The 14,085-nt window shown below is 33.2% G+C and overlaps 1 protein-coding gene across 2 annotated transcripts in view; it reads right to left on the bottom strand.

The window, feature by feature from the left end:
* Positions 1–332: 332 nt before the first annotated feature.
* Positions 333–14,085, bottom strand: part of LOC134714120 (organic solute transporter subunit alpha-like) — a 22,244-nt gene continuing 8,491 nt past the window's right edge. Inside the window, exons 4-9 of one of the 2 annotated variants that reach the window (XM_063575370.1) lie at positions 9,849–9,922; positions 8,903–9,067; positions 7,915–8,029; positions 6,481–6,733; positions 4,385–4,566; positions 333–480 (exon numbers count right to left, since the gene is read on the bottom strand). In XM_063575370.1, the coding sequence (XP_063431440.1) occupies positions 445–480; positions 4,385–4,566; positions 6,481–6,733; positions 7,915–8,029; positions 8,903–9,067; positions 9,849–9,922 (825 nt within the window). In that variant the 3' untranslated portion in view covers positions 333–444. The remainder of the gene's footprint in view (positions 481–4,384; positions 4,567–6,480; positions 6,734–7,914; positions 8,030–8,902; positions 9,068–9,848; positions 9,923–14,085) is intronic. The other variant, XM_063575376.1, reaches the window with a different exon arrangement.

The following is a 14,085-nucleotide window of genomic DNA, read 5'->3' as shown; positions in this document are numbered from 1 at the left end:
ATACACGCATATACAGCAGAATTGTTATAACCTTATCATATCAATTTCACCAAAAAAACATGAGACTTTTCTTGTTAAAACTATATTTTGGTAATCCCTGAAAACAACAAAATAAGTAAATGCACAACTTTTTGGAATTTTGAGTCCTCAATGCTCTTCAACTTTGTATTTATTTTGCTTTTCAACTGTTTTGAACTGAGCGTCACTGATGAGTCTTATGTAGACGAAAGGCGTATAAAATTAGAATCATGGTACTTTGGATAACTAGTCCCATTTTTCGGTTACAAGTGTTATTTTCTCTCTTGTATGTAAAAGGCAAACAAAAAAACGAGTGAATATAAGATGTATTTATGCTGTTATTACAAGTCTATTGACACAGTAAATAAGAGGTATGTAAACTTGGATTATATAAGTCTTTTTAAAAATAATATCATCCCGTTAATATCACTGTTGGTATCTGTAAAGTCTAGAGCCATCATCCTGAAGGTATAAAGACATGTTTTATTTGTTTACAGTAATCTCCAAATTGATAAACAGATATTTATGTGTGTAACTTTTCATAAAATGAGTTGAGACGTAATATAATATGAAATACCCGACAGATATACATATTTAGCACCGCTGATAACTAGAGAAATAATCTACATGTATCAATCTAAAAAAAATGGCATTAACCTTTTTTGGGGTAAAACATGAACATGAAGACGGAATGACAAAACTGGAGAAGCATGAAACAAATAACTTAACTAGAGGCTCTCAAGAGCCTGTATCGCTCACCTGATTCTACTTGCGTTTTTGAAATCATATAAAAAACAAAACAAAATGGCTAAAAGTGACAACACAACCTCATAAGGAAAGGAACATTCAGGTTATGTTTAATTTCATTCAAAAGACCCATACTGGCGGCCATCTTGGATGACAGATCGGCTACAAAGTAACAACACTTGGTCAGCACCTCATAAGGAACATTCATGCCATGTTTGGTTTTATTCCATTCAGTGGTTCTCTAAAAGAAGTCATTTGTATGCATTTCCCATAGGGTCCTATTTTAAACTAAGCCCCTGCTGGCGGCCATCTTGGATGATGGATCGGCTACAAAGTAACAACACTTCGTCAGTACCTCATAAGGAACATTCATGCCATGTTTGGTTTCATTCCATTCAGTGGTTTTATAAAATAAGTCATTTGTATGCATTTCCCATAGGGTCCTATGTTGAACTTAGCTAGTTTAGTTTAAACATATTTATTTATAGTGGATTGGGAAACAAGTTTTGCAACTTATATTAATCAGCACTCGTACCCGCAAAGTGGAAAGGGATTAATATGTTGAACTAAGTCCCCCGCTGGCGGCCATCTTGGATAATGGATCAGCTACAAAGTAACAACACTTGGTCAGCACCTCATAAGAAACATTCATGCCATGTTTGGTTTCATTCCATTCAGTGGTTCTCTAAAAGAAGTCATATGTATGCATTTCCCATAGGGTCCTATGTTAAACTAAGTCCCCCGCTGGATGCCATCTTGGATGTTGGATCGGCTACAAAGTAACAAAACTTGGTCAGCACCTCATAAGGAACATGCATGCCATGTTTGGTTTCATTCCATTCCATGGTTCTCTAGAAGAAGTCATTTGTATGCATTTTCCATAGGGCCCTATGTTAAACTAAGTCCCCCGCTGGCAGCCATCTTGGATGATGGATCGGCTACACAGTAACAACACTTGGTCAGCACCCAATTGGGAACATTCATGCTATGTTTGGTTTCATTCCATTTAGTGGTTCTCTAGAAGAAGTCATTTGTATGCATTTTCCATAGGGTCCTATGTTAAACTAAGTCCCCCGCTGGCAGCCTTCGGGCCAGGTGAGCTAAAAAAGTGAAACAGTTGCGTTGATGTGATAAGTTTTAATAGATGTAATTGCATTATTATCACCGCCATATGTATTTCATATCAACCAGCATTAACCAATGTTTGTAAAAATTCATACTGTTATTCATTAAATTTAGTTAAAACTATATAACAAGAGACATGAGTATTGTACCACATACAGTTTTTTAAACAAAATATAAAAGACAATAATAATATAATAATTAAAAGTCTGTTTTAAGTTTCACCGGATATATCATAATTAAAATTTCTTCAGTAAATAATAATATTATTACATGTGAATATGAACGGTATAGTTATAACATATTGGTTTACATATCTTCTTTGGTATATCTATTAGTTATAGCCGTCATCCTGTAAAATATCTGATGCATTCGCCCTTATTGTTATGGTACTGTAGGCAGTATGTGATGATTGCCACTAACGTTTATAATTCTTTAACAAAAATATAATTTTGTAGAAGCCTATAGTAGTAGCAATAAAGTATTGCAACTTATGGCAATGCTTTACAGTTAATTACGATCAACATAAATATTTACATCTTAACCAAAGTTTAAAAAAGAATGATTATATACAGTGAGAAATATATATATATATATATTCATTTATACAGTGCATTTATAAAAACAAGTGTATAATTAAAAAAATAAACAAAACATATCAAATATCAAATATAAATATAGTTAAACAGGTCGAGACCACTAGATTTCTGATGTCAGACGATATTTGCATAGTAATTTCCCAAATACATATATCCCAGTCTATCATGCATTGCAACTCGTTGCAAGTAAGTATTATGTTAACAAATAATTATGGTTTGAGGGAACATTAGTATGCTAAATTATGCATACCAGTAGAAAGTAGTGTATTCGACCTGTTGATGTTAATTGGGAAATAAATAAGGGACTTTCTATACTTCTCTACTAGTATAGAAAGTCCCCGAGTAAATCAAATGTATATGGCACATTTGTACAATAAACATGCATGTCTTGTATACAATTTGTTTAACAATGTAGAGACATGTTACATACTTGGCTTATCTATTTCCGACAACATATAATACATATTTGTATAAAATTAGAGTAGTTAACAAGATATGGCACATAAAGAAGTATTGGGACAGCCCTATGATACGCCAGAGAAAAAAGGATCACCACATGGATGTAAAATATCACGTGTAAAGGCAGGTCAAGGACACGCCTAGGATATAAAGGATCAAGTGTAAGGGCAGATCAACACACGTCAATGAGATCAAGGATCAAGTGTGAGGGCAGACCAAGGACACGCGAGGTAGATAAAGATGACGTGTAAGGGCAGATCAAAAACACAACAGGGAGACAAAGAACAACGTGTGAAGTAAAATCAAGGACACATCAGGGAGATGAAGTATCACGTGCTATGGTCAGATCAAAGACACATCGGAGAGATAAAATTATACATAAGTAAGGGGAGACAAAGGATCCACTGTGACAGGCGATCAAACCTACGCAAGGGAGATTAAAGATCATATGTAAGGGCAGATCCATGATGCACGAGGGAGATAAAGGAGCATATGGAAAAGCAAATCTATAAAAGTGTTTTAAACAAATGGATTAAAACAACTGACTTTACAACAATTTACTGAACTAACAATATATCGTCAACATTAAACCCGTAAATCTGTGTGAGGTACATAAGTTATCGACAATATATCGTAAAAAAATTCAACCAAGAAATCTGTGAAAGGTCAATAAGCACAGTCGACAATATATCGTCAATGTTTATATATTCATAAATTTTTGAAATGTAATACGTTGTCGACATTACATCATCAATGTCTAACCCAGAAATCTGTGTAAGGTGATTAACCTGTCGACAGGACATCATCAATGTCTACCCAGAAATATGTGTTACTGACCTAAATAAGTTTTCGACAATTTAATGTCAATGTTTAACCCAGACATCTGTGTGAGTAAATAAATTGTCGACAAAATCGTCAATGTTAACCCGGGAAATCTTTGTGAGGTAATAAGTTGTCGACAAAATGTCGTTAATGTTAACACTAAGAATCCAAGAGTGCTGCTAGGTAAATAAGTTGTCGACAATATATCGTCAATTCTTAATCCTGAGAAACCAAAAGACTGTATTATCCTAAAATCATTATTGATATGTTACCCTGATAGAAATATAAGAAAGCGTATTAATAATACATTGTAGAAACTAGCATGCATACAGCTACTAAAATAACAACAGAGGTGTACACTCAGTGACCGTGTTTATACATTGTGAACAATAACAACAAGTTCAATATCTGTTGAAACAGGACAAATATAATGATTCATTTGCTATAGACTTCTTAACTTAAAAACAAATCTTTTTAATTAAGAGCATTTCATGGATATTTCTCGTTGAAATGCTAATCGAATTTATCTTTTAAATGCAAAAATGTATCATATCTTGTCCTGCATCAGTTACCCTTATACCATCTATAAACTAGATGGGAACAGGGATCTAGCTTACAGTTGCTACATCAACAAAGTTATCAATGCCATTTACTTCTTTGTCGCTGGAATCTTTAATACTCGATGTCACACCATCCATACTATACTCCTGTAGATTCTTGGCCTCCTGTCGACGATAGGCGAATCGGGATAAAATACAGAGTAGGAACATTTCTATAACTAATAAATAGTGATTCAGTCCTGAAAAAAAGCAGAAACTGTTTAAATTCGTTACTGTTGGGGGCTTTTGGACTAGCTTTCAGTATCTATAATGCCACAAAAAAGAATAAGCTTGTCTGTCCTAACTCTACCAGAATAGCTACATACTCAAACTCTTTTGTTATCCTGATGTGAAAGGGTTTTTTTTTATTAGAAAGACAGTAAGACGAAAAAAAATCTGACACTTCATTTTTTCTTTGCCGAAAAAAACGAAAAGAAAACGCCTACCTACCTACCCACTGCCTCAACTTTTGGCTAGGATAAACTAATGTGTTCTTATGTGTGGTCTGGGTACGCTCAGATCAATGCTTCGCAGCTTATGGTTTTGGTTAGTTGTATTTGTGCTCTGCATCTATTTGATGAGTTAAATGGCGCTGGTCAACTGATTTTATAGGGGGGGTTTTCTTGTAGTTTGCTTTTAAACGACTGTATCAGGTTAGGGTGAAAGTTGGTGTGCCCGCAAATATGTTTAATCCCGTCAATTTCTGTATGTGCCTTTCCCGAGGTTTTCCGTGGTTGTAAATTTTTTTTCGTGTAATGTTTTCTCGGTGAAATATTTTTAATTTGTGATTCCAGGGCCCCAAAAAGCTTGCTATGCGGTTCGGGTTTTGCTCATTGTTGAATGCCTTACGGTGACATATAGTTGCTAACCTTCTATGTTCTTTGGTCCCTGTTGCAGACTTGTCTAGCTTGCAATCATAAACATTTTCTTATTTTTATCTTAGATATGTTTAAACAAAAAAAAACTAGCCGTATTTGACACAACCTTTTGAACTGCTGTACAACTTTGTATTTGTTTTGACTTTCAAACTTTTATATCTGGGCGTCACTGGTAAGTCTTGTGTGGACGAGGCGCGTTTCTGCATGGTGTATTGAATTTTAAACCTGATGCCTTTTGTTAACTATTATGCATTTGTTACTTTGTCTAATATGTTCTATTTATTTGTATTGAATTGTCCTGTAATATTATGTTGTCATTTTAATTTTATATTTAACATTGCCATTAAAGTGCGAGGTTTAGTATGCCACAAAACCAGGTTCAATCCACCATTTTTTTCTTTAAAAATGTCCTGTACCAAGTCAGGAATATGGTCATTGTTATATTATAGTTCGTTTCTGTGTGTGTTACATTTTAACTTTGTGTTTCCGTTTTGTCGTTTGTTTTCTCTTATATTTTAGTGTGAACTCACATTACTATAAGACGTGTAACTGTACTTTTCTATTCCAAATCCATGTATTTGGTTTTGATGTTGTATTTGTTATTCTCATCGGATTTTGTCTAATGCTTAGTCCGCTTCTGTGTGTGTGTGTGTGTGTGTGTGTGTGTGTGTGTGTGTGTGTGTGTGTGTGTGTGTGTGTGTGTGTGTGTGTGTGTGTGTGTGTGTGTGTGTGTGTGTGTGTGTGTGTGTGTGTGTGTGTGTGTGTGTGTGTTACATTTTAATGTTGTGTCGTAGTTATCCTCTTATATTTAATGCGTTTCCCTCATTTTTAGTTTGTTACCCCGATTTTGGTTATGGTCAATGGATTTACGAGTTTTGACAGCGGTATACTTCTTTTGCCTTTATTTAGCTATTAAAAAATCAGATGACGAAAATATCGATGGTTGTTACTACAACGTTAATTTGATACAACTTTAGGATACGTTAATTCATAGTACCAATAAGTTAACATGGATTGATTCTTAGTTTACGAGCTCTATAAACAACATTGTCTTAAAATTAGTATGTACAATGTTGTTTGAAATTAAAATTCAACAGGTACAAATGAACTTCTAGATAGAATCTTTGCATCTATGAAATGCATAAGTAAAAGTTATCAATAACATCGAGTTCATTTTTTAAGTTATAATATTAGATTGAACATCGGTTGTGACGTAGACAACATTAATGCACTTACTTGAACCACGCATTAAAGGCCCTCTACTACCTTCGCAAGCCGGTATCCCGTTTTTTCCTAAAATTGCTAATATAAAATTTTGTAGGTTGACTATCGCGAACGTTAACTGGAATGAGGCAAATTTTAAATTAACTCTAAACATGGATAATCTGTCTCTCGTGGCCCTGTAGACTACTTGGAGTCCCCAGACTCCCATAATCGTTGACACTCCACTAAAAACCTGGATGGGAAAAGTAACGCTGGACTGTTCTCCCTGTAAAAAGAATTCAAATGTTTGAGGAATAAATAGCTTCAGTGCTGTTACCATATATTGCAATATTTATTAATTGAGTATAATTTTCTTTATCAACTTTCAGTATTAAGATTATGGTACCTGCACATATATATTTGTTGTTTGTGACTGATCAAAAAATTACATTCAATGTTGGGGTAGTCTCAATTTCGACATTGGATATGGTATTTAAAATATGTAGTTTTAACAAAAAATGAGGTGAATATGGTATATCAATTACTGGTAGTTAGAATAGGTCTTTTGACTATCTTTCAGTAACTGCCAGTTAACTGCAAGCATCTCAAATAGATATGTTGTGTTTTTTTTTTGTTTATTTGTTTTTAAAGTAAGTATCGATTTGATAAGTCGTACATTTTCCATACGATTTTTACTTTTTTGTTGTTATGTCGTGTTGTTAAACCTCTGTCTCAGATTAGCGGGAGGTGTCAAGAACGCTCACCAAATTGTTACATGTAAAACACTCCGCATTCACTAGGTACCTGCCCAAAGCCAAGAGTCTGTAAACCAGTGCTTGTCGTTGATTAAGTAACTGTAGACACAGTACACTATTTTTTCGTTAACTCTGTTGTGGCATAAATAAGACCCATGGTTTTGTCTTTTTTATCGTTCCACATTTTATCAACAAGCGGCCTTAATAGCTTACTATACACCATGGGTTCTGCTTATTGCTGAAGGTCGTAAGTTGAACTGCAAATGATCATATAAATGATATTTGGCGTGTATTCATAGTGAAACTTCTTAAGGAAAAGTGATTCTAGTATTTAATTTCTATATATATCAGGCTTTGTTTTCATGCATATTTAAGAATCCTCCATCTTTTTCATCTGGGCTTTCCTGACAAGGTTTATCCACAAAAGCAGTACCAAGACACGAGTAACACAGTTATCCATTCGTTTGATGTGTGTGAGATTTTGATGCTGCCATTTGGTTAGGGACTTTCAGTTTTGAATTTTCCTCGGAGTTCAGTATTTTTGTGATTTTACTTTTTTTTTCCAATGGCTACAACTCCATACTTTTCATCCATAAAAGAGTATTTCAAAATATGTATTAGAGTATTATGATAAATAGTAATAGTTTGGTTTCTTTTCATTTTGATTATGTTTTTTATTGAACAAATAAAGATCAACATATGAATAATGTACCTCGTCTCCTGATGCGTATTTGCCATCCGTCCACAGTACTGCCGCTACAAACAATACAATAGGTCGAACTATGGCAATCTGTAGGGTAAATAATGATGCTACTCGTAAGGTTTTTCTGCAATGATTAATATGGATACAACATTAGATATTTTAACAATAATAATATATATGATAAGAAGGAAATAATAAGTTTATACTTGGATTTATGCATATTTTTACTGAAATAATAAAACTACCACCACACTACTTCATCGAACGCGGTCATATCTCATGAATATCATTGACGGCTAGCCTCATGAATATTAACGCCGGCTAGCTTCACACTAGTATCTAAAACGATCTAAGATATCGTAATTTTAGGTAATTTCCCGCATGATCTTGTTTCTATCCATGGGAAGACTCACTAGCAACGCTCGTAAATATACGTTGATAGTGGTTCTTCCCATGGATAGAAACAAGTGCCTGTCTAATTTTCTGATTAGGTGCGAAGCATCACTGGAGAAGGACGCCAACAAAAGTTGAATGATGAAAAAGAAGTGAGCAACTTAAGGTAACAATTGTTTTGATTTATTTGTGGTTGCTTAACATCCAGTAGCAAATGGTATATGCATGTTGAGAACGATAAACCGAAGAAATACCAGAAAAAAGATCATGCGTTGCAACTTTTGATTTTTTTTGTCCGTGTTTCTGGGAGGATTAAAGCTGTTGACACATTATTTTCATTGAAAATCTCGAAGTCTATCATTACTAACTTGTTGAAAGGAAATCTGCATTACTTGTTGAAAGGAAATCTACATTACTGTATATTCAGAAATTAATGCGATGTTTTTATTATTGCGAAAAAATGCGACAGAGTTGTATACGCAATAATTTAAACTCGCATTTTGAAATATTTTATATGAATTAAACAGGATTTTTTCTCAAAATAGTAAAAATCAAAACCGCATTAATAAATGCACGCTATAATTTCTGAATTTACAGTACTTACTTATTGAAAGGAAATCTACAGCATTTACAGCACATACAGCAGCAACAACATGGAGGAGTACCGAATGTTAACGTCTGATCAGACATGTCGGTTAACAGTTGTGTCGTTCCGCCGAGATACTCCAATAACATGTTCAGAAACACTACTATACAAACACCCACATATCTAAAACCAAAATAAAATGACGAACTGGTGGGATTATTACAGACAAACATTTTAATTCATAAGGAACATTTTTTGCAGTGTATAAATAAGTTTGTAAAAATATGCGAGGTGTATAAGTCAATGTGAGCTGTGACTTCAAAAGCAAAATGAATTACAGTCTATAGTCTTTTAATAAAAACAAGTTAGTTACAAGCATTTCTAATAACTGGATTAGGGTGTTCCTGATGGGGTGAACCAAGAAAACATTTGTCTTATGGCTTATACTGAATAGCATCGTAGTTACATAAGAATACTGAGATTGTGAAGGGTTTTGGCTAAAAGTCTTATTTTGCAATCTTCCAAACATAAGATAAACAAAAAGAACAGGAAGTTGTTTTTAAATTCTGTATTATTGTAAAAGGACTGTTAAAAACATAAACCTTCCACTAACATAGATTTTAAAATATTATTTTCCTGGTAGGAATATTAAGAGCCTGGGGTATGGAGTAGACAATTGTAAAATCAAAAACGTTGACTTTCATAATGTGTTTAGTTTTTTTATGTGTTGTCATATTTTTTTCAGTGACTCGGAAACAGGAAAACTTTGAAAGTGTCCGTGCATAAACTAACCGTAACCATGGTTACAGACAATCTAGTTCTTTTGTTGGTGCTGGTCTATTTTATGTACGTTTTTTCAGTGAATATATTTAACATCACACAGAGTGTTCATTCTGCTTCAAGGTGGCCTTATTGGTGTTATATAGTAGTATGTGTATTAAACTTAAAACAATCGGCTACATACATTGAGGCAGTAAATTCGCTAAGTAATGTTGCAGTTGGTACTAGAATGGCTAACAATGAAGTCCATGCAATGATCTGAAATGAAAAAAAAAACCAATCTGTCAATTACATAAAATAAATGTTATTAAGCGTAACCGTCTACATGAATGTTGATATAACACTGTCCATATTCCCCGTTCCATTCTTTTTTTTTTCGAAGCCTCGTAAGGTCCTTAAATAATAGTGTGAGAGGGCAATAACTCAAAGGAAACTTTAAAAAAAAAAACACTTTTAAACATTGTATAAGAATGTAGGCATGAGATCACTAACAATGCATATCGCTTTTCCAAGGGCCAGAGCTACTGTAAAATATTGCTTACACTGCAATGTTCAATGTACATTAAATTTTGAAGAGACACAACTCCTGGAAAAAATGGGAATGCTAGCAATTTCATTTTCATTAAATATTTTATATCCAAAGGAAATAACTCTGTTTAAAAGTGGATCTGCATTAATTTTCAGACATTTCTGATAAACGCCTGATATAGATTAACCCGAATAATTCAGTCGTTATATTCCGCTGATCTACGATGGCTACATTAACCTAGCCTGGAAGGAAATCGGACACGGAGAGCGATTGAATTATTCGAGTTAGATATAGATGTAATAATATAATACTTTATTCCGAAAGCAATACAGCTTAGGGATGACATCAAAAGATCAATGAAGGATAAAAAACTTAATTCAAATAGTTTGGGGGTGGGGGGTTAACCTTGCTGCAAGTTTTGTTTATCCTACATCGATTTTACATGTATCCATATGGGTCAATCAATTTTTCCCAAATTAAGTTCAGAGGGGGTAGGGGGGTCAGTAAAAAAACTATCTGAATTAAGTTTTTTATCCTACATTGAACTTTTGATGTCTTCCCTTATAGGATACATATACACAATTTTACACCAATATAAGAATTTCACAAGAGATATATAGTAAATATAAATATAAGGTGTGCATGAAAGAACATATAATACATAATACATAATACATAATACATAATACAAAATACAAAATACGAGCGGAGAATGATATTATACTTAAATAAAGTGAGAACAAAAATATAATTTACTGCAATTAAATTCTAAGTTTTTCAGCAGATTTTAGAAATATACCTAAGTTATTCAATTCTTTAATATTTCTGACAGATAACAACTGGATAAGTTTGAATGTAGAAGGATTTCTCCAATAATACTTTTTTATATACTTTTCTCGAATCTGACTATATTTTTTACATTCAAGTATAAAATGGTATTCATCTTCAATAGAGCTAGTATTACAATTAATAAACAAGAATTGTACATTTGAGGGCACTAACAATGCAATTTTCAAAGAATTTATATTTCTAAAGGACATTGCACCTTAAAAAAAAACAAATGGCAAATGTGTCCATGGGATAAAGATGATGTCCTTGCTTGCATTTAACGTTATAAAGGGACATAACTCAAGAAGGATACAAGTGATGCTACCCAAAATCGTATTGGATCTGAGTTATATGGTAATAATCATCGTGTATAAGTTTCATAACATTTGGACGAGGCAAACTTAAGTTAAAGAACGGAAACAAAAAAATAAGCATTTTCCTTTTGTAAAAAGAGCATAACTCTAAAAAGAAAAAAGTGATGTCGACCACTTGAATTTCAAACTTGATCTGCGTGTTGTTGTAAGAAGCATTGTGTATCAGTTTCATAACATCTGGTTGAGGCAAACTAAGCTGAAAAAATAGGCGGAGTGAAGGGCGACCACTATTTATGTGTCCCACGAATCGTGTTGCGTGTGGAGACAAAAAATAACGCCGTTAGCCATAGTCGTTCAAAAATTCACAAGGTAACGAATCTGCTTTGAACATGAGTAATCAAACTGTATATCTTATTGCTAAACTATTTGTGTAATTAGTATACTGTCTATCTAATTCACTTTAATTCAAACAAATATAACATCATGTCAAATAACCTTTCTTATTAAAATAACATTATTCCAATGCTTCATACAATGACATTTTATTACCACCAAACACAGGACAAGCTCGAATGTGTGTGGCATCACTTTCACTGTTCTTTATACATACCTCTATGTTAATGGTAAAATTGCTAAATTGCTGTTTCTGCAATCTAACTTTACTTTTACCAAAACTAAATTTGACGAAACTTAAAGACAACGTTACTACAATTACATTCGGATTCAAGTTCGAATGTTGGTGGCCTCACTTTCGTTTTTCTCGAGTTATGCCTTTTTTAATGGTAAAATTACTGAGTTTGTATGTATTAAGTTTCAAAGAAAAAAAGGTCAGTAGGTTCGAATTAGTTTATTGATTGTTGCATGTTTAAAATCGAGGGCATCTGTTTCTTATGGACACATTCTTCTTTTATTTTATATTAGTGTTGATTTTTGTGCCATTTGGTCTTATGTGAAGAGTTGTCTCATTGTCAATCATACCACATCTTCTTATTCTTATATTAAATAGGATGTGGTATGGGACAATTCACCACATGTGACCAAATGACACCGAAATTAAAAACTATGATCAACTAGAGGTCATCGTAAGGCCTTCAACAATATGTATTTATATCAAAACAATCAGATTAAAATCCGATGTTATGTTACGCTACGCTCCCTTAGGGTGGATAACGTATGATAACATCGAATTTAATAAGATTGCATTCAAAATAATGTATTAGTATATCTTTAAAATGATAATTACAGTAACTGAAAGCACTTTAAAACTGGTGTCCCTGGTGTTGTTTCAGAGACGGTGTAAATTTCATAGACCGATTCAATAATTCTATATGTGTTAATGGCTTGTCGAAAATATTTACAACATTATAAGTATTTTTTACGACTCCTGTCTTTTTTAAGACTGTTTCTTTTTCTTTTGATTAAACACATTACATATCTTTATACTCGATTGTCGATCTAAAGGCGACCAAAAATGACATTGTATAATCAAGTTATCTATTTTAAACAACAGAAACCCATGTTTCACTAATTTATGCATGTATTTGGGTAACTATTGAATACTGTGAAATCATTATTGTTCGTTCTATACCAATTTTCGTGGATTTCGTAGGTAAAGGTGAACCACGAAATTAAATTTTCAACAAACATGCAAGTTTTGCTTAATCCACAAAAATTGATACCCACGAAAATAATGAATCCACAGTATCTGAGAACATGGAAACTTACTGGACATAGAGCAAGACCATGATCCTTGATCTTATGTAAACTAACAGGACATAAAGCTAGAAAGAGCACAATACGTATATATATCTAGTGTAACTTACAGGACATAAAGCTAGTAAGAACACAATACGTATATATATCTAGTGTAACTTACAGGCCATAAAGCTAGTAAGAACACAATACGTATATATATATCTAGTGTAACTTACAGGCCATAAAGCTAGTAAGAACACAAAACGTATATATATCTAAGGTAACTTACAGGACATAAACCTAGTAAGAACACAATACGTATACATATATCTAGTGTAACTTACAGGACATACAGCTAGTAAGAGCACAATACGTATATATATCTAGCGTAACTTACAGGACATAAGGCTAGTAAGAACACAATACGTATACATATCTAGTGTAACTTACAGGACATAAAGCTAGTAAGAACACAATACGTTTATATATATCTAGTGTAACTTACAGGCCATAAAGCTAGTAAGAACACAAAACGTATATATATCTAAGGTAACTTACAGGACATAAACCTAGTAAGAACATAATACGTATACATATCTAGTGTAACTTACAGGACATAAAGCTAGTAAGAACACAATACGTATACATATCTAGTGTAACTTACAGGACATAAAGCTAGTAAGAGCACAATACGTATATATATATCTAGTGTAACTTACAGGACATAAACCTAGTAAGAACACAAAACGTATATATATATCTAGTGTATCTTACAGGACATAAACCTAGTAAGAACACAAAACGTATATATATATCTAGTGTAACTTACAGGACATAAAGCTAGTAAGAACACAATACGTATATATATATCTAGTGTAACTTACAGGCCATAAAGCTAGTAAGAACACAAAACGTATATATATCTAAGGTAACTTACAGGACATACACCTAGTAAGAACACAATACGTATACATATATTTAGTGTAACTTACAGGACATAAAGCTAGTAAGAACACAATACGTATACATATCTAGTGTAACTTACAGGACATAAA

Source organism: Mytilus trossulus, chromosome 1, assembly GCF_036588685.1.
Source record: "Mytilus trossulus isolate FHL-02 chromosome 1, PNRI_Mtr1.1.1.hap1, whole genome shotgun sequence".
NCBI lineage: Eukaryota > Metazoa > Mollusca > Bivalvia > Mytilida > Mytilidae > Mytilus > Mytilus trossulus.
This window is presented reverse-complemented; position numbering and strand designations above follow the sequence as displayed.